The sequence below is a fragment of the Nothobranchius furzeri genome, chromosome 12 (assembly GCF_043380555.1).
Source record: "Nothobranchius furzeri strain GRZ-AD chromosome 12, NfurGRZ-RIMD1, whole genome shotgun sequence".
Lineage (NCBI taxonomy): Eukaryota > Metazoa > Chordata > Actinopteri > Cyprinodontiformes > Nothobranchiidae > Nothobranchius > Nothobranchius furzeri.
This window is the reverse complement of record NC_091752.1, coordinates 9,067,976-9,093,507: the sequence shown is the minus strand read 5'-3', so window position 1 is coordinate 9,093,507 and position 25,532 is coordinate 9,067,976. Positions and strand designations below refer to the sequence as shown.

General features: G+C 44.5%; 1 protein-coding gene across 1 annotated transcript in view; it reads left to right on the top strand.

Moving 5' to 3' along the window:
- LOC129154591 (uncharacterized) overlaps positions 1–23,807 on the top strand; it is a 38,032-nt gene extending 14,225 nt beyond the window's left edge. The window contains exons 2-5 of the mRNA XM_054734381.2: positions 22,117–22,576; positions 22,704–22,994; positions 23,115–23,213; positions 23,370–23,807. Of these exons, the coding sequence (XP_054590356.2) occupies positions 22,117–22,576; positions 22,704–22,994; positions 23,115–23,213; positions 23,370–23,402 (883 nt within the window). The 3' untranslated portion in view covers positions 23,403–23,807. The remainder of the gene's footprint in view (positions 1–22,116; positions 22,577–22,703; positions 22,995–23,114; positions 23,214–23,369) is intronic.
- Positions 23,808–25,532: the final 1,725 nt, after the last annotated feature.

Genomic DNA, 25,532 nt, shown 5'->3' with positions numbered 1-25,532 from the left:
GGAATGCGGAGATCATTTGAAAGACAACGGTAGAACCCGCCTCACAAACGAGAGCCGTCAATGGAGCGTGGCCAGACTAAATAATACATTTATATAGTCTGGCTTGCCAGGCTAGTTCTTTCAGCCAGTGACCACCACTCTCTTACTACCTCAGATGCTCATTGCACTGAATTTTAGAAAATTTTTCTAGGAAAAATTGCTAGCATCCGGGCTCAGATTTCTTCTCCCCGTGTCACTAGTTTTCCTGATCCAATCCTGCATCGGTCTCTTGAAAACTTTGACTTACTTTATTTGTCCTCTCTTGAGAACCTCAATCAATCAATCAATCAATCAATCAATCAATCAATCAATCAATCAAAGCTTTATTTATAAAGCGCCTTCCGCGACCCTGTCGGGAAGCCCAAGGCGCTGAACATGGTACATGAGAAAAGTTAAATATGATGAATAAATCGAAAATAAAAGCAATTCAAATATTACAAAAAAAGAAAGGTAAAGCATTCTAGAAGACAAATGGGTAAAACAAGGGATAAAGAGACCAGTGAAAACAGGGAAATAAAATCAACATAAAAGAGGGCCAAATTCAAACGCGTTCAGGGAACGCCAAGTGGAGGAGGTGGGTTTTTAGGTGACTCTTAAAGACTGGCAGAGATGGGGACAGCCTAACTGAGGGTGGCAACTCGTTCCAGACTGAGAAAGCAGTCCCTGCGAGTACGGCACTTAGAACGAGGGACAGCGAGCAGGCCTTTGTCAGAGGAGCGCAGAGCGCGTGATGGGGAATGTCTGTTCAGGAGTGTGGCTAGATTGGGTGGAGCACCACCCTGGAAGAAATTGTAAACAAAGACGAGGAGTTTGAAGTGTGAATGATAACAAACCGGAAACCAGTGCAGGTAGGCCAGAACCGGACTGATGTGGTCCCGTTTCCTGGTCCCAGTCAGGAACCTACCTGCGCTGTTCTGCACAACCTGTGTGCGACGCAGTGATGACTGACACAACTATGCATATAGAGAGTTGCAGTAATCAAGCCTAGAAATTACAAAAGCATTGAGTACCCACTCCAGGTGGACTCTTGACAGCATAGACTTGATTTTTGCAAGGCGTCTCAGGTGAAAGAAACTGGACCAGATCACAGAGTTGATGTGAGCATCAAATTTAAGTCCAGCGTCAATTTTCACCCCCAGACTGGTGACAACTGGTTTTGAGTAGGGAGAAAGAGGGCCAAGATCAACATAACGACCCACAGCCCTACTATTGGGGTGAAAAACAATGAGCTCTGTCTTTCCCTCATTCAGATGCAGAAAGTTGGCCATTAACCAAGACTATTTACCTCGTTAAGACAGGACACAAAGGACTGGATAGAGTGACCTTTCTCCTGACACAATGGAGAGTAACTCTGGCAATCGTCAGCATAGAGATGGAACGATAGGCCATGTTTACGAAAGATTCACCCCAGAGGAAGCAGATAAATTGCAAACAAAGAGGACCAAGGATTGATCCCTGCGGGACCCCCCAGCGAAGCCCCTCCCAAGAAGAAAAAACATCACCCAGTTTAACACAGAATGTCCTGTTGTGGAGATATGATCTAAACCAATCCAGAACAGACCCTTCAAGCGATCAAGTAGAATCGCATGGTCAACCGTGTCAAAGGATGCCGTCAGATCTAACAACAGAAGCACCACAGATGTACCCTGATCTAGTGATAGATAGATATCATTTAAGACCCTCAGTAGAGCTGACTCTGTGCTATGGCCAGACCTGAACCCTGATTGGAAAACCTCAAACAGATCAGAGTCAGCTAAATGTGAGACCAGCTGCTGATAAACGACTTTCTCAAGCAGTTTCGATGTAAAAGGCAGGGTAGAGATAGGCCTGTAATTTTCTATCACAGAGACATCAGCACCAGGTTTCTTCACGGTCGGCCGAACAACTGCTGCTTTCAAAGCAGCTGGGACCACACCTGTGCTGAGGCTCCCATTGATAATCTGACCAAGTGATGGGCCAAGACATGGAAAGGCAGCCTTCCAGAGACGAGGTGGCAGAACGTCAAGTGCAGAGCCAGATGGCTTCTGCTAGGGCTGGGCGATATGGACCAAAACTTATATCTCAATATCTTTAAGCTGAATTCCGATATACGATATATATCTTGATATTTTTCCTCCTGTAAACTGTTGACAAGTTAACTCACTTCAAGCTCTTGAGAAATTATATACATAAATCAGTAGGTTAAATGCATAAAAATGTATTGATTCTGGTCAAACTTTAACCGTAGTGCCTATTCTCTACCAGTCTGAGCTTTAGTAACACAGGTACAGCTGTCTGCTAACACACACACACACACACACACACACACACACACACACACACACACACACACAGTTGAGAGCCAGAGATGTATCAAATGTCCCACAGGCACTTTTTAATTATATATTTATAATTAATGTAAAATTATTAAAATTTCATCTAGAGGTGGCCCATATTGTATAGGTCTTGTCCAGAGAAAAAAAAACCATCATGTTAAGCTAAATGTACGATGATGTAACTGCATCTACTGAAGATCACATGGGTCATGCACCATGGAGTTATTAGTTATTAGAAAAACTAGTTATTAACTAGTTGTTAGTTATTAGTTAGCAGTGTTGGCTCATATCAGCGATTATACTGTAATGATTCAGAGTCTCTGGTTGCTCTTTTATGAGTGTTATTTTCGGGCTACTGTCGCCATAACCCACACCTTACAAACTCAACTTTTTCATCAGAATCACTCGTAACGGAGTATTTACTAGCATAGCAAACCAGAGCGGAAAAAAACGAAACCGGAACATTTCTCACCCGTTGAGTTCGCCTTCAAAATAAAACGGTAACCCTATAGTTTACTATTCAAACCCTTAAATATGTTTCAGGTCATTTGGCCACTCCGGCTTTCCGTAGCCGTTTCCTCATTACACAGGGGAGGGAGGGGTTTGGCTCGTCTCTGCGCACAAGCAGGATGGAAAACAAAACTCCGTTGGCATTGAACGTCCCCAAATAATTAAAAACCAGGAGGCCAAATGCAAAGTTTAGAGCAGCACATTTACCCAGAGGCTCTCAGACTGAGCAAACTTGTGAGAATACACATAATAGCCGCTTAGAGACGGAGCAACATGTCGCTAGCATAGCGGCTAATCGCTAGCATAGCAGTTTGGCCAGTTATATCGATATAAAGATATAAAGTCATCTTATATCTTGTTTAAAAATTATACCGATATTTTAAGAATATCGATATATCGCCCAGCCCTAGCTTCTGCCTTGCAACAAGCTTACTCAGCTCAGAATATGAAACAGTATTGAGGGAGCTCAGGGTGGGTGGTGATGGAGGAACTGGAACAGGGTCAATAGAGTTACCACAAATAGCTGCTCTAATGCCAGATACTTTATGAACAAAGAATTTGTGAAAATCTTCAGAGTTTCCAGCAGCTGTAGGAGGCATGAAGCCAGGCTCCTGATACACCACAACAGAGTTCAGTGTTTTGTAGAGAATCTTGGGATTCTTGGAGTTTGTTTCAATGATGTCTGCAAAATAGGCAGTTCTGGCAACCCTCACAGATAAGCAACCAGAGATGCTCTGAACAACTCACGTGAGACCTGTAGGCCATCCTTTTTCCACTTTCTCTCAGAGGATCTACACGCCCGCCTACAAGCCCGTGTGACATCAGAGAGCCAAGGCTCCCTCCTAGGCATAGACTTGCAAAGCTTGAGAGGAGCAACCACGTCCAGGACCTGATTACAAAGTAAATCAAAGTGTTGTGAATAGTGATCAATGTTAGATGGATCTGGTTTAAAGGTCTCTAACCTTACAGACATACAGTCCACAAACTTTGCAACAGTTTCTGCATCCAGGGCTCTGAACCTAGTAGCTGGAGCTTCACACACAGGGACAGGACATGGCAGGGCAACATCACAGAGTATTGGAGAGTGGTCAGAGAACACAGGAGGCAAAGTCACAAGGTTCATGACAGGGAGACCAAAAGAGAGAACCAGGTCCAGGGTGTGACCCCTGGCATGAGTTGGGGACGAAACCCATTGAGTTAAATTGAATGAATCTAGCAAATTCAAAAAACCTTTAGAAAGCACATTGTCAGGACAGCAGAAATGGATGTTAAAATCACCAAAAAATAGGACATAGTCATATTTTAGGATGCAGTCTGCCACAAGATCACAGAAATCATTAAGGAAGTTAGAGTCAGTCTTTGGAGGGCGATAAATTAGCACAACGAGCAGGCGGGGGGAGATGCACAGTTCAAATAGGCACAGTTCAAAAGAAGAAAATGACATGGTGTGTGTAAGCTGTTTACAAGGAAAGTGTCACGCTGCTTCCTTCTCTCTTTTTTTTTTTTTTTTTTTTTTCACCGTGTCCTGTCTGGCTGTGAAGCAAGCAGAATTGATGTCTGAATGCTGGTGACAAGCCTTACAGATTTATTCTCAGGTGGAGCATCAAAGCGTTTGCTTTTAATGTCACGCCTGATACTTAAAACTTTATTGTTATTGTTGTTTAATGCTTTGTAATTCCGACCAGACACGGAGACAGAGGTGAAAGAGAAAGGAAAAGAAAAGGTGGGGAGAGAGAGAGGGGGGGGGGGGGGGTCCACAAAAATAAACAATAATGAACAAGAGTCTGCTTCTAGACCTGCAGAAAAAAGACAAAAAAAAAAACAAAGGGACACAAAAAAAGGGACACAACAACAATACAACAAGATCTACCTATCACTGCGTCAACTTGATGAAAAGAAAAAATATATATATATATATATAATCAACATTGCTTAACTGAAGAATCACGATAATAAATCACAACGCATTAAGTGCCCACCATAGTCTTAAGACCTGTGTTTAACGTGCCCAAGCCCATACTTTTGAGAGCACCATGTGAGCACCTGTGTGTGCGCTTGTTTATTTAAGGTTTTTCTATAGGAGCGCCCAACAGAGAGTGTGAGGGACCACAGATCTGCCCCCCAAAGATGCGCAGGAGACGGGGGGAGCTCCAAGTCCCAGAGATCCAGGCGCTGCCCCAGAACGCAGGAACCCCAAGGAGACTGCAACCAGGAAGGCCCCCGCCCCCCTCGAGAGGCACAGAGGATCGCCCCGGGGGGCCACAACCAGCAGCCGGCAGAGTCCCCGGAGATATCAGCGGCAAGCCCACAGGCCCGCCCGCAGCCTCCCACCCCCTAGCCGGCCGAGCCCGGGACCCAGCGACCCGGGACCCAGGGGCGACCACCCCCGCCGGGGACCCAGCAGAGCCCAGGGACCCAGACCCCACCAGGCAGCCACCGGGATCTAACAGGCAGATGCCAAAATCTTTAAACCCCCAGACCCGGTTGCCACGAACACTCAGGCAGACCAAGGCACAAGCCCCCACACCAGGTGTGGCAGGGGGAGGGGGGACAGAGATCTATATCATCAAGAGAAGTTCCAGGAGAGGGGAGGACCCAAAGGCCCCACCTGACATATACAGTCATACACAAACACAGTCACATGCTCCCTCCCTCATGCTCACACATGCACATACAACCCAAGACTTACAAAAATGCATGCCGGACACCCACTCATGCTCCCCATACACACCCTATTCACTCTGGTCCCGGTACTGCTGCACATTGGGTACAACCATCACCGGTAACCAGAGTTTGACCCTTTCTGCTGGGGTGCTGATGAGCAGGCTTCCCCGCCCAACGCTGAGCACAGCAACCCACCACCCCAGACCCCAACCAGACGGCCAGATCTCCCTCCTAGCCTCCAGCCCCAGGAAGCCTAGCAACAACAGAGGTGGCTAAGACCCCTAGTCTCCCTCCGCCTGCTCCAATATAGTGTTGTGTGATCATGAGGTGTATTCCATGGCTGTGGTGAGTGGGCAGTGCGGGCATCATCCAGCATATGCCAGCTGATGCCACCACACCACCCCACTTACACCCTCAGCCATCAGTGTCTAAGTGCGGTTTAAAATTGGAAGTGGGCACCGGCACTCGGTAGGAGGCTGAAATATCCCCCTGCCAAATGCCGTTGAATGTGCTCACTCCCAAGGCCCTAAGTGTGTGTTTGTGTGGAATGTCGTCAGTGGAAGTGTATAAGGTGCAAATAAAATTGGGGGGCAGGTTTCCACAGGAATGCGGAAATGGGGTCCATACCCGCACTCCCTGACTTGCCCACCCCCCAAGGTCCTATGTGTATGTTAGTGTGATGATGTGAGGGAGCAGGAGGAGAGAAATATGCGGGGATGGGGAGGAATGGCTGGTTGGGCTTAGCCCTCCAGGGAGCCAGCTCCCCTACTGGCCCCAATAGGCACCTCTGTTGTCAAACTGCCACCCAGGGCATGGAGACCCCAGCCCATCCTGCCAGGGCCCAAAGCAGCAGCATTACAGAGCCTCACGGAGTCTGAGGGCACCAACCCAGCCCCACCCCAGCAGAATATCTATGCCCACCCCTGCATTTGCAGAACTTCCAGAATATATAAGACATGGGACATCCAGGTAAGGTTGGGTCCTCCCCCTCCTGGACCTCCCCCTCCCCTGTGATGGAACGGCAGAGGAGCCAAGGTCTACCTGAGGCCCCCGAACCCGGGCCAGGCACTGCTGCATGTTCCTGCCTTCTTCCCGGCAGCATACATGTCAGGACCCGACCCCCAAGGCCCCGCCCAGATCCCCACACGTGGCCGGCCACCCCCAAACCCCAAACCCCGAGCCCCCAGGCCCCCACCCAGACCCGCCCAGGGGCATTGCAGCCGCCAGGCAGTGACCCATGGCCGCCGTCAAGATCCCCAAGAGGCCCCACTCACAACCGCCAGCAGTCCACCCCCCGAGGCAACCCAAGCACCTCCAGAGGGGGGCAACGGCCCCCCAGTCCCAGACACCCCCAGTGAACCCACCTCCAGGGAACATCCGGATACTCCAAACTCAGACCCCACACCCCCCCACCCACACCATCCCGCAGGACAACATCAACGGCCCCCCACCCTCGCTATGTGATGGAACCGATCAAAGGAGCCCAGAGAGATTCATCTGAAGTGGAAGCAGAGGCTTTATCAAGTGCAATATGATCTAACAAAAGATTTCTATACTGGTTAATGCAGAGACTTTCTCTATTTTTCCAATTCAAGAGGATAGTTTTCTTAGCGATGCATATGGCAGTCAGAACTGCGTGAACCAAAGATGTTGCAATCGGGACATCGTCCAGCTTCCCCAGTAAACAAAGAGAGGGGGAAGTTGGGATATGACATTTCAGACATTTTGACAGATCCTCACATACTCTACCCCAAAATTCCTGGACAGGTGGGCAGGACCACAGTGCATGAGTGTAATTGTCAGGAATGTTGTTTGTGCAGTGTGTACAGGTGTCAGACGACACAAACCCCATCTTGAACATCCGGTGACCTGTATAGTGTACTCTGTGTAGAATTTTGTACTGAATTAATTGTAAATTGGGGTGTCTGATCATTTAAAAAGTTTTTAAACAAGTTTGGGACCAGAAGTCCTGGTCAAAGCTAACTGATAGATCCACCTCCCATTTTTCAATAGGGATTGCAATTTTATCGTCTATTTTGGACAGTGTCTTATATACTTTAGACAGTAGTTTAGGGGGTTTGAGATTATAAAAGTCTAATACCCTTGGTGGTGTTTGTAATTCTATTTTATTGAGCTTAAATTTTTGTTTGACTACAGATTTAATTTGGTGATATTCTAAAAAGCTATTCTTATCCATTCCAAATTGGGAGACTATTTGATTAAATGGGATGAAGTCCAATCCTTCATATATGTGTTCCAGGTATAGGATTCCTTTATTTTTCCAGTCCGGAAGGTTCATCATTTTGTTGTTTTGCAAAATGTCAGGATTGTTCCAGATAGGTGTGCGTCTGCATGGTACTAGTGAAGACTCTGTCATTTTAAGATACTCCCACCATGCTGTCAGAGACGTGCTGATACTAATACTTTTGAAGCTTTCATGTTTTCTTATGCTTGAGCTAATAAATGGTAAGTCTGAAAGCTCTATCGTATTGCAAAGTGTCTGTTCTATATCTAACCAGGACTCGTCTAATGGGTTATCTTGCAACCATCTTGGTATATATTGCAGCCTGTTGGCTAAGAAATAATAATAAAAGTTGGGTAAATCCAGTCCTCCTCTGTCTTTGGTCTTCTGAAGCGTTTTTAAGCTAATTCGTGGAGGTTTATCCTGCCAAAGGAATTTAGTAATTGAGGAGTCCAGAGATTTAAACCAGTCAGCTGGTGGTTTGTTTGGGATCATCGAGAATAAGTAATTTATTCTGGGTAAGACCATCATTTTAATTGTAGCCACTCTCCCCATGAGTGATATTGGTAAGGATTTCCATCTTGCAAGATCATCTTTCACTTTCCTTAAAAGTGGGATGTAGTTTAGTTTGGTTAGATCTGCTAACTTGGGAGAGATATTAATTCCCAGGTATGTGATATTCCCTGACTCCAATTGTGTATTAAGCAAATTGACAAATGAGAAATTAATTGGTAGAACTGCGGATTTTAACCAGTTTATAGAGTAATCTGAAACTCTTGAAAAAGAGTTTATCAGTTCTATTGCTTGGGAGAGAGAGGATTGAGAATTCTGGAGAAAGAGTAAAACATCATCTGCATAAAGACTGATCTTATGTTCTATTTTCTTACACTTTATCCCTTTAATATCTGTTGTTTGCCTAATTGCTGCTGCTAGTGGTTCGATAAAGATAGCAAAAAGTGAGGGGGAGAGTGGGCATCCCTGCCTGGTCCCCCTCTGAAGACAGAAGCTAGCTGATATTTGGTCGTTCGTCCTGACACGTGCTGTTGGTGAACTGTATAGTGTTTCTAGCCAGTTTATGAAGAAGTTCCCAAAGCCAAATTTATGTAAAGTTGCAAATAAGAACTTCCAGTTAACTCTATCAAAAGCTTTTTCTGCATCTAGAGATAATATACTAGTTTCTATGTTTCTACTGTAAGAGAAATCTATCAAATTAAGTAATCTACGTGAGTTTGTGGATGACTGTCTACCTTTAATGAAACCAGTTTGGTCAGGGTGTATTATGAAGGGGGTTACCTTCTCTAATCTTTTGGCCAGGGCTTTACAAATTATTTTGAGATCAACATTAATAAGAGAAATTGGGCGATAGCTGGTTGGAAATGCTGGGTCTTTGCCTGGTTTTAACAAGAGACTAATATTGGCTGAATTCATGTTTGGCTGTAATCTGCCGCTCTCTTCGATTTCCCTCACCATTCTGAAAAATGTTGGAGCCAGAATGATCCAGAATTCTTTGTAGAATTCTACTGGGAACCCGTCTGGACCTGGAGCTTTCCTATTAGTCATGGATTTAAGGGCTTCCTGGAGCTCCGCTGATGTTAGTGGCGAGTCCAGGACTGTAACTTGGCTTTCTGATAATTTAGGAAGTGTTATCCTGTCAAGGAACTCATTGATCTCATTATCTGATGGGTTTATCTGTGGTGAGTACAAAGTTTGGTAAAAGTCTCTGAAGGTGCTGTTTATTCTTTCAGGGTCATTAACCATATTCCCGGTTGAGTCTTTAACAGCAGATATGGTAGTTTTCTCTTTATTTATTTTTAATTGGCTAGCTAAGAATTTACCTGATTTATTACTATGTTTGAAGTTTTCTATTCATAGTCTTTGTGCTAAAAATTGTGTCTTTTTGTCAATAATTCCATGAAGTTCTAATTTAGCTTTACGTAATTTGCTCATTGACTCTTCTTCTGTGGATGCCTCTAAAGACTTGATGATTTCTTCTAACTCCTGAATACGTTTGTTTTCTGTTTTTTTCCTATGTGATGAGAAAGAGATTATTTTACCTCTCATCACTGCCTTTCCTGCCTCCCAAAGAATAGGTGCTGATGTTCCAGGCAGGTCATTATGTTCTAAATATAAAGCCCACTCCTTTTTAAAAAAATCTATAAAACCTTCGTCTTTAAGCAGTGATGTATTAAACCTCCAGTTTTTGCTTGGTGGGATTGTCTTCTTATTTACCAGAGTTAAAGAAACCGGAGCATGGTCGCTGACAACTATGGGGTGTATCTCAGTGTCTGAAATGTCAGCCAACAATGAGCTGCTGACTAGAAAATAATCCAAACGTGAGTGAGAGTGATGGACGTGCGAAAAAAAAGTATACTCTCTACGGTTAGGATGAAGAGATCGCCATGCATCACAAAGCCCATAATCACTCATGTACTGTTTAACTATGTTAGTGGATTGCCAATTGCGCTGAGTCCCAGCTGTACTGAGCCTGTCTGTTAAGGAATTCATCCAAAAATTAAAATCACCTCCAAGTATAAGTGGACAGTCCAAGTGTTCGGAGAGTACAGAGAAAAAATTATGAAAGAATGGAGGGTCATCAATATTTGTACAGTATATGCTGACGATACATAAGCGTTGGTTCTGTACAGATAATTTTAACATTATAAATCTACCCTCTGGATCAGAAACTGTGTCCAATACTGTGAAATTGATGTTTTTGTGTATTAAAATAGCTACACCTCTTTGCCTAGAGTTATAGCAGGCAGAGAACATGCTGGGAAACTCAGGTGTCTTAAGTTCATCTGCGGATGTGGCAGATCTATGAGTCTCTTGTAACAATATTACGTCTGCTTGCACTCTCTTTAACTGATCAAAAATTTTTAATCTCTTCTCTCTAAAGCCAGTCCCATGTACGTTCCATGAGACAAACCTTAGTGCACCCATAGATGTGTGTGTGAGTAGCTAAAATATGACGCCTTCATGTAAATAGGATGGAATAAGTATATAAATGTATAAATAGTATGTTAATAAATAACAAAAAAAGTAAATAATAATAATAATAATAATAATAAAGATCCAACAGTGTTTGTGGTTGTATTATTTGATGCATAAATTATGATATTGTGCTATGAATTTAATATATCTGTGTGTGTGTGTGTGTGTGTGTGTGTGTGTGTGCGTGTGTGTGTGTGTGCGTGTGTGTGTGTGTGTGTGTGTGTGCGTGCGTGTGTGTGTGTGTGTGTGCGTGTGTGTGTGTCGAGTCTGACGCAGTGTTGGAAAGTTGTGTGGTTGTGCCATACAAGTGTAAAGGAACAGAACCAAGTAAAGAGGAAGGGAAAGTACAGATACAGGTTAAAAAAGAAGAAAGAACTAAAAAGAAGGGGTGATGGGGTGTGAAGTGGTGAAGAACAGGTGATCTTATCATCTAGAAAACGGATTTAGCAGCTGTTTAATCCTGACGTGATCAAACCCAGTGAATCCTGATAAGAATAATAAATGTCTGACCTGATGTTGGGCTAATACAGCCAGTCAGTCACTCCTCGCTCCTTGTAAAGCTTATTGTCCACATAAAGCTTATCCACCGAGATGACAGCTCTCTTCCCATCCTGGATAAACTTTTTACGCAGCGGAAAGAGGACCTGGCGTCGATCCAGAATCTCCTTCGGGAACTGATCATTCACGCTGAAATCTTTTCCTTTGAGCTCTCTTCCGTGACTTTTAACAAGATCCTTCTGCTTAAAATGTTCAAATTTAGCCACGATGGGACGAGGTCTTCTGCTGTCCCCTCTTTTAGCTCCAAGGCGATGTACCCGGTGAAATGTGATGTTTTTTATCGTTTCTTCTGGAATCTTCATTTCTGTCTGGAGAAAGTTCTTGATTGTATGTTCGCAGTTCTCCGCCCCTCCCGTCTGCTCCGGCAGACCTGCGAACACCAGATTATCCCTCATGCTGCGGGCCTGAAGGTCCAAAACCGTCTCCTTCAGAGTCTTGTTGTCCTGGGTGATCCGCGTCATTCCCTCTTCCAGGGAAGAAACGGACTCCCGCAGAGACGCGTTCTCAGCAGCGAGCCGCTCAACCTGCTCCTGGCTGAACTCCAGAGATGTTCGGAGGTTCTGAAACTCCTGGTGAAGAACCTCGAGCAGATGAAGTCGCCCCTCAAATCCCAGAAGCCGTTTATCAATAGAATCTAATAATTCTAATATGTCCTTACGGGGAGATGAGGCCTCAGGCGAGTCCTGAGGACGGCTCCTCTTGGTCCCAGCAGGTGTTTCAGCCTCAGCTGCTGATTTCTTCGGACCCATGACGAATAACTCAAAAACTTCGTCAATATAATTTAGTAAACTTTCTGAATTTTCTTCACTTACCTCCAGATTGAGTGAGTTATACTTACCAGATTATTTTTTGCGTTGTCAGTAAATAAATTAGGCGAAAATGTGTCTTAATTGTTTGTGGATGTTTGTTAACGAGCTGCCATCAGCTTCAAACGCTGCCGTGTATCCGGTGATCGGCCGTCAGCGCATGCTCACACCAGTTCTCCTGATCACGCTGCTTCCTTCTCAACCCTCGACATCCTCCCCCTGAGGAACCCACACTCACTCTGCCCAGTCGAACTCCACTACCCAGCATTCCCAGCGCCAGCCTCCCAGCTCACGTCACCCGCCACGTCTACATAAGGAAGTGCAGCGCAACACCAAACCACTCAGTCATCATTCCTAACCAGACTATGTTCCGAGTTCCTACCCCATCCTATCGGATTACTCAAGCCTGTTCTGACCAGATCAGCCCAAGCTACTCACCCTGCCGACTCACAGTACGTCAGCTTGTTTCCTTTTGGAGCCGCCGTGCTCACTTGCCTTGTACGGTTTGACTCCTATGTCAATCTGCCCGGCGTCAGTCACTCAATGCTTGGGTCAAAATACACGCAACAATCCAAACTCTCGCTCCGGTCCAGCTCAGCTCGAGTCAGGCCTTACAGAAAGCTGGATTTTAACACAACAAACAGCCCACCACCTCTGCCCCGCTATCTAGGGATTAGGGCTGCAATTAACGATTATTTTCATAATCGATGAATCTGTCGATTATTTTTTCGATTAATCGGTTTGTTATTGTTTATCTATTTAACCTATACAAGTGATGAATACATTTCAGTTAAGAAAAAGAAAAACATAAGAGAATTGTGCAGTTGACTGCAATCTATTTTATTGCACATGAACACAGTCAGTGGTGTAAAATGAGCTAAACAGTGCAAAATATCAGTCCAGAATAATTTTTGGCATCAAAATATAGGAGGTAAATTCCATAAAAAATAATGTAGAATCTAGAATAGAGTTTGTAAGTGGTATGCATTGCCGGGAGGTGAGTGTCTTGTTCCCCATGTAGTTGTCCAACGTTGCTTGTTTTTTTTCTGCATAAGAAACACAAATAGACTGAAATGAGTACACATATAAAATAAAGCAGCACACACACTACAACACTAAATCAGTATTATATTATTTGAATTAATTAACAATATACAGTGATCATTTATTTTGATAAAAATGTGTTGTGAGGCGTTTTACAGAGTTAGATAGTAAAACAGCCTTTTAATAGTAAAAAATGACTTTTTCTGAATTTCTCCTGTATTTAAAAATTGAAAGTGTACAACTATGCCGCATTATATTCACCTGGACACAGCTCGTCTGTATATTTTTCTCAGCGGAGTTGTCCTTTTTTGAATGAGGAACATAGTTGTGGGTTTGTGCCGTTTTTCTCTTAACGAGAACATTCTTATAAACAGACGTGCTAAATTTGGCAAACGCATGATACACAACACGGAGGAGATTCATGATTGCATTTAGTCAATCAGAAGTAGAACACCGTAGACTGACGCGGCAAAAAACATGTTTAACATCCACTATAATGAACTCAGCAAAAACACTAAGTCCCAAATTTGATCTGCGTGTAGTGATGGACCACTATATTTAGCTTGTTTATTTTTTGTTACTTACCGGGCTGGCTCTTCCTCTGCTGCATCTGCCCCCACATGTTTTCGTCTCAAATGTTCACTTAGGGACGTCGTGCCTCCGTGCCATGCTAGATGGTTTTTGCATATTTTGCAGGTCACCCGTCTTTTCATGGCATCTAGAGTGAAGTGCTCCCGTACTCGTGAGGTTTTTGTCCAGGGTTTCTCGTCAGTTTTGTCGCTTCTATTTTTCTTCTGTATTTCTTCTTGTTCCGCCTCTCTCACAGCAAGATGCGAGTCAGTAACGTGTTACGTCATGAAAACCGAGGGCACTTATTGGCTCGTTTCTTCTTCTATGGCTCCACTGGTACATCAGTGGCTCATTACTGCCACACACTGGCGGCAAATTTAACAGATTGTAACCGATGTCAGATTGCAGTAAAAATAGACTTTATGCGGTAAAATGTGATTATTTAACAACTAATCGATGACTAAAAAAGTTGTTAACTATTTTAATAATCGATTATAATCGATTAAATCGATTAGTTGTTTCAGCTCTACTACGGATATTAAAACAGGAGCAGCCAGGTGGTACCAGCTCCAGCAGGGCGCTTGAGTCACCAAACGGGATCCAGGACTCACAGATGCACAGAAAACTCAAGTCATGCTGAATAAAAAAATCCCGAAGAATAAAAGTTTTGTTCAGCACAGACCTGGCATTGACCAGACCAAACCGGGTCTGCAGCGGGGCTGCAGCACCAGGATCGCGCACGAGCACAGTCTCCTTTAACTCTGAGCCCGTAACCGAGCGTAGATTCTCCCAGCAAACCCCACTCTGGCGAGATCCTCGAGCCGATTGGCCGTGGCGCGGTGCCAGCTCACCCTCAAAGCCGGCCAAGTTCACTAGGCAGGGCACCGAGTAATCCATTAGACGTCTCAGAACCACCGGGTCACAAACTGGGCCGAATTGGACCAACCGCTTCTTCAGGGATCCAGGAAGTCCAGCCCGACGTCTCACGCACCGGCTACCTCTCTTTCCCCGTTTTCTCCGATGCTTCCTTCTCGAGCTGGGGCGGACAGAGGGCCGACACATCACGGCTTGGGGGGAGAGAGCACATGGGCAGTCCAAACAGCAATGCCATCCGTAAGGTTCCCAGTGTGCAACACCCGCTACATCAACAGGAGGACGAAGCCTCAGCAGCGCAGCTCGATCATAAGTCACCAGAGAAGCCCCACCATTCAAAAAAAAGCATCAGAGACAACAAAAATACATAAAAGCCAATAAAACGCAAGGTTCCATTGCGTAAAGAGGACGAGCATCTCGCTGCGTGCACCCGCGCGAGCGCCATCTCAACTCCTCTCAGACCTCCTGTCTGCCTTGAAGCCGTCAGGTTCTCCGGTTGATCCTGTCCCTCCACACCTCCTTAAAGAGACATATTCTGTCACTGCCCCCCCTTTTGCTGAACATTATTAACAACAGCTTATCCACTGGTGTTGTACCCCGTGCTTTTAAATATGCAGTTTTTTAACCCGTTCTGAAGAAGCCTGGCCTTGGCACCTCTGTAATGAGTAATTTTCGCCCGATCTCCAAGCTTCCATTTCTATCAAAACTACTGGAGCGTGCTGTTTTTAACCAAATTATTTCTTACCTTGATGATCATGGTTTAATGGATCCCTTCCAGTCAGGCTTCCGATCCCTCCGTAGCACTGAGTCAGCTCATCTTCGTGTTTTTAATGACATTTTATTAACCCTTGACTCTGGTTCTAATGTATTGCTGGTTTTGTTGGATCTATTTGCTGCTTTCAACACGATTGGTCATGCTATTCTGCTGACTCGGCTGAACCAGCTGGTCGGCATCCAGGGGACTGCCTTAGATTGGTTTAGGTTCTACTTCTGTGACTGCAGCTTTAATGCTATGATGGGTAGTGCTGCCTCCCCCCTCTGCAGCTTTGACTTGTGGTGTTCCTCAGGGCTCTATTCTTGGACCTCTTTTATTTAATTTATATATTTTGCCCCTGGGTGACATTTTTAAAAAACACCACATTGACTACCATTTATATGCAGACGATTGCCAATTATATGCCTCCGTGAAGCCTAATGACTCCTTACAGCCCCTCGTTGAATGCTGCAATGATGTGAAGAGCTGGCTGTCAGAAAACTTACTTTTGCTGAATGATGCCAAGACAGAGGCTATAATTTTCAGCCCTAAGACTTCTCAAAGTCCCCAACTGAGCCTTCCTTTTATCACAAGTGGGCTGAAAACCCATGTCACAAACTTAGGGGTTGTGATGGATGCTAAACTAAAAATGGACATTCATGTCAGCCAGGTAGTTAAGACCTGTTTTTACCACCTGGGACGTCTCACTAAAGTTAAGCCCATTTTAAAACAAGTGGTGCTCGCTGCAGAACCACAAAGGCGGGGCTGCACCAGAGTCAGCCCCACCCATTCCATCAGAGTCAGTCCAGTTCCTTCCAGTTGTCAGACTTGAAAGCATTCTGGAACCAAAGAAGGTGTTGTAGCTACAGTAATATCATCTAAAATGCAAGACTGAGGACGGAGTTGAGAAGTTAATTGAACAGGTTTTGTAAAGGTTCCATATAATTAAAAATCTAACTTTTGGAACTTTTTACCATGTTATATTGTCATTTCCTCCTAAGAAATACGCCAAAGCCATTTTTGGCCTCATTCATGCATTTTCCTCCCATCTCAGCTTCAATTTTGTCTCCTCGCCCGAAGCGGGTCTGGTCTTGGTTAGAGCTGAGGAAAATAATCAAATAATCGATGCATCGGGATGCGGACATAAATGATTCTGCATCGTAGAAGAGTACGCCATAATCGATTATAGTGGAATGTAGTTTTGTTTTTTTAACGGCGGCACCAGCGCAGCATCCAAATCTGTCAGAGTGAGCGTCCTCCACATTTACCTCCGCCTTAATGTGGTACTGCAGGCTGAGCGCTGGAGTTGTAACCTGAGACCAAACCGGAACCGAATTAGCCCGACCGGTTCTGTTGGATTTGGGCCGTGAATTATGTTAATTGAGCGGGTTGTCGTGCGGCGCGCTCCGCTCGCTCAATCAGCGACTGAGAGAGAGAGAGAGAGAGAGAGAGAGACTGTTGGCTCACACAAGAGAGAGGATCGGAGGACGCTCCTCCAAACCGGTGCTTCAAACACGCATTATTTTCATAATTTAATTATTATTTCTCCTGGAAGCGCTCAGTCAGACTGCTTGTAATGTAGGGAGATCCGGTCTTGGGGAGGGGGCGGGGTCAATGACGGCGGGTGCAGCGTGATCGTCTGTCTTTTATTTAGGGACACAGAGAAGTTAAAATGAGAGAGAGATAGAAGATAGAAGTTCTTGTTCCACTTTATTAGTTTGTTTCATGATGATAAACTGATGTTAAATTCAGCTTAAAGAGAAACTGGGAGGAAGCTTTGGTTCATTTTAAGTTACAGGAGATCTTGTTTCCTATCTGCTCCTCCAGAGACAGCATGGACATGAGGGTTACATGGTGAGGGTCCCACAGGACAGGTCAGTGGAAAGGTTTGTAGTTAGCTGGTGTAACGGAATTGAAGTGATGTAACTATCTAAAGTTGTATTTTAACCCTTTGATGCATAATGGTCACTACAGTGGACAGGTACTCAAAATTGTTATTTCTTTATTTTTGCTATTAAGCACAGCTGTTGAAGACTTTATTGCATGTGAGCCCCTCCATTTGGATTTCAGTAAGTCAAGCCACCATATTTCATGTTCAGAATGCACGCTGCCCACTGAGATGGACATGTAATAAAGTATTTGTAAATTAACAAAATGGTACAAAAATATTTGTTGAAATTTGTTTCATTCACACCTAAAGATGAATGAAAAAAATTGTTTAAAAAATCATGGTTCAAGATTTCATAATTCATGCATCAGAGGGTTAATACACTGTAAGTAGTTCACTTTTTTATAAACAGAAGAATAGGCTGTTTTTATCATCAGGGAGTTTAATTAAACACTCTGTATTGACTTTGAGACAAGAAAAGAGAGAGAGATGGGATCGTTTGAGAATCTTTAATTTCTGAATTATAAATTCTAAACAATCTACCAGGACTAACTCTGTGATGGATGAAAATGGATTCGGATGTTGTGTTGGTGCGTGTGTGTGTGTGTGTGTCTGGTTCAGACTCTCTAGGCTGACGTCAATGAATCTGGTCGTCTTTGTTATGACTAGATATCAAGAGGCTTATAAAGTGATGACATGAGCCGCTATTTTGCCGTGTACGTACCCAGTGGGGGTCTCCCAGGTAGATCAGGAAATGCCAGGTCTGGAGACCTCGGATGTACGCTGGAGCTGTCGGTGCAGCGATCACAACGTTTCAAAGCCCGTCTGGAGGGTCGACCCCCGTACCGTTCGGCGGCGTTGGCAGGTGCTCTTATTTTGAAAGGATGTCGTCTGGTTATTAAACGACGAAAATCTCCCACTTCACAGTTCTTAGTTTAAAGACGAAACACATCTGGCCAGGCTGTGCTTTTCTTTAGGATGACGGTGAATAGAACTGAAGTCAAAATGGAACTGACTTAAAATGGCGTTGCCTTGTTTTATATCTCTGAATTGTTGATAAGTTGGAGTAAAGCGGATTGGACACTTGAAGTCAACACCAGATTCTCCTGCGGCAGCCGAAAGCTCTAATTGGTTGGAACAATGTGTCATGCGTTTCTATGGAGATGAGGATCAGTATGTCTGTGCCGTAGTCCTGTTTTCATTAAACATAATTCATGACATATTTATTTCACAGATCATTCACTTGATTATTGTTGATCAACATCTGTTTTGCTTAATAATTTTAATCACAAATAAAGTACTTTGATTAAGTAAAGTTTCTTCTTCTCCTTCGGACTCTTCTCCTGGAATGTAAACAGTCTGAGGAACACCCGACCTTGGTTTTTCTACACGGTGTTATTGTGCACAGGGGGCAGCTGTATGGAGTTGAAAACAATGAACTTCATAACCTTACACTGGTTAGTGACGGAGATCCATCAGCTGGGTAATTTAATCCTAATCCAGTCCACAGCCTTCTGCTGGTGTTATTACCAGAAAGAATAAAACACACATCTTAAATATTATTGGAAGTGTAGAATTTGTTTTGTGTTTTATTATTTTCTGCATCAAACTGAACTTGATTCATTCTCCAACATTTCAGAAACGAACCACTGGGTTCAAATAAAATAAACTAAGTCAAACATTTCATTTGGTGTTATTTCTGACACCCTTGAACTGTGGCATAAATATTTGACTCTAGAGCTGCTCAGAGACATTAAACACTCATATATGAACCCATTATGTATTTTATTATTACATTATGTGTCCTGTAGGTTTTCAGTACCTTTTTTAGATTTTGTGAGATTTTGTAAAGCGTGTTTTCTCAGCCTGAGGCGTGGTGTTGAACGAGGAAACAGATTGTTTTACTTTGTTAAATCTTCTTAAATGTTTAAAATGTTTTGTCCTAACCTGTTGTGAATGGAGAGATTTTGAGGGATGGCAGGTTGTGTCAATTACGTTTTTGATAAAAAAAATAAAAAGCAATTATCTGACATCTTCTATTTATCAATGAAAACAAATCAATATGAAATAATCGTGATGCATCGGGATATCGAATCGAATTGAATCGTTGACCCAATAATCGTAATCGTAATCGAATCGGGAGACAAGTGAAGATTCACACCTCTAGTCTTGGTTCTCATATCTGGATATTCTGTGAATTTTCTGACGAATTATTTCTGAAATGACTTCTACTGAGACACCGCCGGAAAAACCATACATCCCATCTACAAAGACACACTGGATGGCACAATTACATCTAACGCCACTTGCATTTTATCAGATGTAGTGGTGAAGTGGTTATGGAGGCTGGTTGACATGCTGTTTTGCGCAGGTTCGCCTCTCAGTAGCGGTAGCATATAGGTAGTTTATAACCCTTTTTCGTCTTTTCTAGCTACACTTGCCAGTACTATGTTTACAACAATTTATTGGTATACCGTTTACAATATAATGACTAATGTTTTTTTTTTTTTATTATTTATTCATTTATTTAGCCAGTGTGAGTCCATTTGTGAGCAGAGTTTCAACTAAAATGCTGTTTAGGAATGACCAAATTCAAAGAACTTTTAGAGACATAAATATTTTGCTGAAAATAAACATTACAACTAAAATATAAACAAATTAAATGTTTCAGCTGGCTAAATAGATTGCTGCAGACCCCACCGAAAGTCAAACCAGCATCAGCTGAGGGGACAGCGAAACTTAAAGTTTGGTTTATGCTTGACGTGTCCGCGAGGTCCGCACGGCTCCGCTCGGAAAAGTTGCGTCATTTTGCGTCATTTTAACAACCACGCCCTTCCACCGCGCCTCCGCACGGCCCAGAATTTCGGCAACGCGCACCTCGGAAAATTTCTAACCACACGGACGGACGCAGAAAAACATGGCGGACCGGCAAGAACTAGTATGGCAGAGGTTCGTAAATACAGACATTTGTATGATTCAGCTCTCAGAGATCACCGTGATCAACATGTTGTTAATAATTCTTGGAGAGAATTAGCTCGCACTGTCGGAAAAGACGAGAACGCTGTTAAAAATGCTGAAATGCCATGTTGTAAACAGTAATTTCTACTTCTACTATGGTGTAGTGTTGGGTGCATGCCGTAGAGCTCCATGCTGCCCCCTACAGTTTGGGAGAATATTGGCTCACCGCAGAGACGAGCCGCACGAACCATAAAAGCTGCGAGTTGTGAAGCGTGTTCCATCCGCGAGCCGCATCACCGCGCAGAAAGTGAATGCGTCAAGCATAAACCAAGCTTAAGGCAGATGGTCTTGCCACTGGACTACCAGAACCCATTCAATAGCCTTAAATGCTATTGTAGGCCCCTTTTGTTGGAGCGGCTGTGGGCAGATATTTGCTAAAAGAAACCTTTTCATTTCGGGGTATATTCAGGCTTTGTCATGTAGCAAGTTATATTTACCTTGTTTAATTGGAGCATAGAACATAGCATTAACAATTGTAAACTAGTAACAGCCGTAATTCACGTGGGTCAGGTTAGTTTGCGATAAAGTAAAAAAACAAAAACAGAAGAAGTCAGTGGGCTAGGCTGAGTTTGCGTGAATGGGCGGGGCTGACTCTGGTGCAGCTCCGCCTTTGTAGGTCTACAGCGACCACCCTCTCTTTTAAAAAGGCGTCATCTCCATTCAGTTGTCCATGCCTTCATTACTTCCCATCTCGACTACTCTAATTCAATGCTATATGGTATCTCCTCCTCCACTCTCACTCGCCTTCAGCTTGTGTAGAACGCAGCAGCTCAATTCTTGACTGGCACCAGGCAGCGAGAACACATCACACCGGTTGTAGCAAATCTCCATTGGCTCCCCATCCATCTCCGGATAGAGTTTAAGATCATGGTTTTTGTGTTTAAATCCCTCAACAACTTAGCACCTGGCTACATGTCTGAGCTCATCCACCCTTATGTCCCTATGAGATCCCTCCAATCAGCTGACCAGCACCTCCTCCATGTCCCTAGCTCCCGCTGTAAATCCCGCGGGGAGCGCGCCTTTTCAGTTTGTGCACCGAAGCTCTGGAACCACTTGCCCCTCCTGATCAGACTCTCTTCCTCTCTTTCCCTTTTTAAGTCTCGTTTAAAAACTCACTTTTATTCGTTGGCTTTTAATTCAGTCTAACTTATTCTCTTTTTCCTTTTCTTTTCGATTTGAATTACTCGATTTTAATGGATTTATTTTCTATTTTTTATTGTTTTTATTGTGCGTTTTTGTTCAGCACTTTGGTCAGCTCTCATACCGTGTTTAAATGTGCTATACAAGTAAACTTGGTATGGTATGGTATCTAAACCAGCTATACATCACCACACATGTTTAATGTGCTATTATAAATTAGCTTTATAAATAAACTGGTATGGTGTCATGACTCCCCGGCTGACACCCTCCTCTGCCTCTGCTGCCTCCTCAATCAATCCCTCAGCCACTTAATTACCATCACCTGCACCCTGTCATCAGCTCGTCACGCACACCTGCTCCCCCTGCTAAATAACACCCAGCCTGCTCTCCAACCAGTGCCAGATTATTGAAAACTCCCATCAGTAGATTCTCCAACTTGTTACTTACTTTGCCATCCCGGATCCCGAACCCTGCCTCGTCCTCTGACCTTTCTTCTCGTCGTGCCCTCCTTGGATTATTCTACCTCGTCTTCAGATTTCCCTGTTTGGCATTCTGCAGCTCATCTCCTCGGGTAACGGCACATCTAATAAAGACTTTTAAAAGTGCCTTACTGTGTTTGGTGTCGTCACGGGTCCTTCTCCGTTCATGACAGTATGGTATGGAATGTTATGTGTGAAATAACCTTTTCTTTCTTTACTTTTAAGGATGACGAAAACCAAGAGTGCCAGAAATTGCCCGATGTGCAGAAAACGCCTGCTACACGTGTCAAAGCACATCCGGGAATTTCACATTGTGGCAAATGAGAAGGAGAGGGACATACTGAATAAATACGCCGCCGACCGTATTGTCGTTCCACCAGGTCCCTGCCCCATGCCCAACTGTCTTTCCTACATTGCTAATGTAGAGAAGCACATGAAGGCACACAGGGACCTGAGTGGAAAGGCAATAGCCAAGAAAGTGAGAAGGCTGAAACAGAGTGTGGCCGTTGACCTATTGAGAGAGCTGCGGGCCACTGACCCCACCCCTCCGATGGTCAGCACGCTCGATCTCGAGGCGCCCACATCCAGCAGCACCCACAGCAGCAGGAACCCCGCCTGCATGCAGCGAGTGCACTATCTGACCACGGAGGTGTGTCACCTTCAGCAGGCTTTGACTGAGGCCAAGGTGAGTGAATTAAAAATACATCCCAAATACACATCCTATCCATAATCAGTTTGTTTGGATAACCAATTCATTACCAGCGTAGAGTAAGAAATATTTGGCCAGAACAACGGTTTCTTTCCCCCTGCAGAGGCTGGCTCAGCCACGGTCCGGGCCTCAGGAGGCCAGCAAGCAAGTACAGAAGAAGGAAAATATCATTGCTGTAGCACCTCTCAGGAGGTGCTTCAAAAAGCCATCCCCATCAGCTGATTCATCCTCTCATGATGAGCAGCCACGGTCCGAGCCTCAGGAGGAGGAGATGCAGATGTGGCTCCATCTTTCGCCCTCGCCCTCGCCCTCCTCTGATTTGGAGGAGCCCGTGGAGCAGCCCCAGCAGGCAGTTAAGAGGATGCTGTCTTTTTCTGTCTCCCCCTCGACTACGGTGAGAACATACAAACATTTTTTTAAAGTTACTATTAATCATTACAGTGCCATAATTTTTCCTTTGCGCCAAATCTCTTAACGTGATCAGGTGTCATTATTGTTTTGTCTCCCTACCCAGGAGCCCACTTCGTCACAGCCACACAAGAGGAAGATGAAGACGAAGCATGTTACCTCTCCCCCAGAGTCACCAGGGGAGGCCAGTGACAAGTCTGGCGCTGTGAGTGAGATGGATGAGTTCATCAATAATTAGATTCATTGTGACTTAGTTTACACCCAATGAAGCAATTGGGTCATGTAGTAACGTTGTTAATGGTGTTTTGTTTTGTCCTGTCATGTTCTGTGTTCCCCTCATGTGACCCCTTGTGTTCCCCAGCTCTCTATAGGCTTCCCTCATGTTTCCTCCTAGTCACTCCCGTGTAGTTCCTATTGGTTTGTATTAGTCCTCCTCACCCCTCGAGTCATTAGTTGTTTATCTTTGCCCTTAGTCTTTAGGTTTAGTTATTTAGTGTTTTATAGGTTATGGTTTATCACCCCCTCTGCTTAGTTCTTTCCCCCATTTAGTTTGTTGATGGCACCTGTCTCCCCTCTAGACCTCACTCGTCTCACCTGTCACCTTTTCCCCTGATTGCTTCCTTCGTGTTTAAAACCCCTGTCTTGTCCCTCAACGTTTGTTGGTCCATTGTCGTTGTCAGCGTTCTGTCTTCCTCAGGAACTCCAAGTTGTTGCTCATGAAGGAGCTTTTGTTTTTGTTTGGCTTCCTGCCTTTGGATGTTTACCCATCATCCTAATAAAATAATTTTCATTAATTCAACCGTTCCTGCCTGAGTTGTCTGGGCTTCTGAATTTTGGGTCCAAACCTCCCGCTCTCAGCGTGCCATGTTCATCTATAAGGAGGAGTCAGAGAAGGAGCTGTCCCCAAAAGGCATTCTGGGCAGTGGCACCCAACTTTGGGGGTCATGGTAGAGCGTCCAGGCTCCGGAAAATTACCTTCGGCCCCGCCATTGGTAAGAAAGAATACATGGTGTATTTGCAGGTGTGTGGAGTGTTTTTTTTTTTTTTTTTTTTTGCTACATTCATCATCTTGTCTTGCATCTTTATGGACTCTTACTTGGAGGACAACGCAGCATTTGTATTTTGTGAAGAGGGCACCACAAAAATACAAGAAAATGCCGAGACCAAGGTCAGCAGACGAAAGCTCTACATTAAGTATATGATACACGGCTGCGAGTCGGGACGGTTTTGGAGCTACGAGTGCCTATTCAACATGGCTTTGTTAAAGTGGTAAGTGCTGAATACGGAAATAGTTTACCTTACTGACTTATATCTGTGTTCTCTCCAACGTTTCATTCTCTACTGACTTGCTTACATCCATGTTTATTTATTTTTTTATTTTCACTTAATCAAGACCTTTATGTCTCTTAAGTTTGTTCTTTACACAGTTAGAGAGTTGGCATGGCCCCACCACAGTGTCTCTGTACGTGGGCCACGCCATTTGTTTCATAGAGTACATCCGGGCCACTCCACCCAGGAACTGCAGGCTAACTCGTGGCGAGACAAAGCTGCTTATTATGGAGCTCAGGAAGTTGAGCAGGGACCTGGGGGGAGTGATCCCTGGACACCAGCTCAAAGCCAAGGAGCTGAAGAGCTTGAACCTGGTGACCAAGGAGGACCTTGCCAGGTGCCAGGCCCTTGCTCGGGCCAAAATCCCATCACTCCTCGGTGAGTCCATGATGCCTCTCCCTCTCTCTAAAACCTTTTGTTGACAGTGCCACAAAATCTACAAATCTTTTGTTCTCTTCTCTCTTTAACTCTTGTTTCAGACGACATCAAGAGAGCTCCTGTGAGGTACCCCAAGACTCGGTACCGGTTCTTCGGGTACCTTGCGGCTTACCTGTGCTCCATCTATGGCCACCGCACCGGAGTCCTCACCAGGATGAAGGTGAAGGAAGTGAGGGAGGCCATAGCAGGGGTGGACATTAACTTCAAAACCAACCGGCCAGCCGGGCCGGTAACTCTGAATATTTACCGGCCCCGCTAAGAATCTACCGGCCCCGCTGGTCAGCTGCCAAAACGAGTCAAAGTAACAACTGAACCGTTTTAAATGTAATAAACCTTTATTTTGTACACATTCACAAACATAATAACGTATTCAAGTTTGAATTTGTTTGTTCCCTCAACAAAACTCGATTTTGTCGTCGCATACTTCCGGCATACAACGCAGTACATCACCAACTCCGCTTTGCTGTACTCGAGCCATTGGCTGTGTTCGAGATGAGCCAGTTCTGTGCAGATTAGACCAGCGGTGATCGGCGAGCAGTGCATGCCAGTTAGATTTGTGTCCGACTTGACGCCGACTTGCTCTGATGTCATGCATACGTAGGCAACGATAACCTCGTGAGATCAAGGCGGCCGCAGATTTTGGAGCAAGGTGCTGCAGTTGCTCTCCCTCGGCTGCAAAACCTAGGGGATGACAGGAAACGCCTGGCTCTCACCTGATCTAAGATCTGATTGGTTCATATTTTGATCCAAACATCTG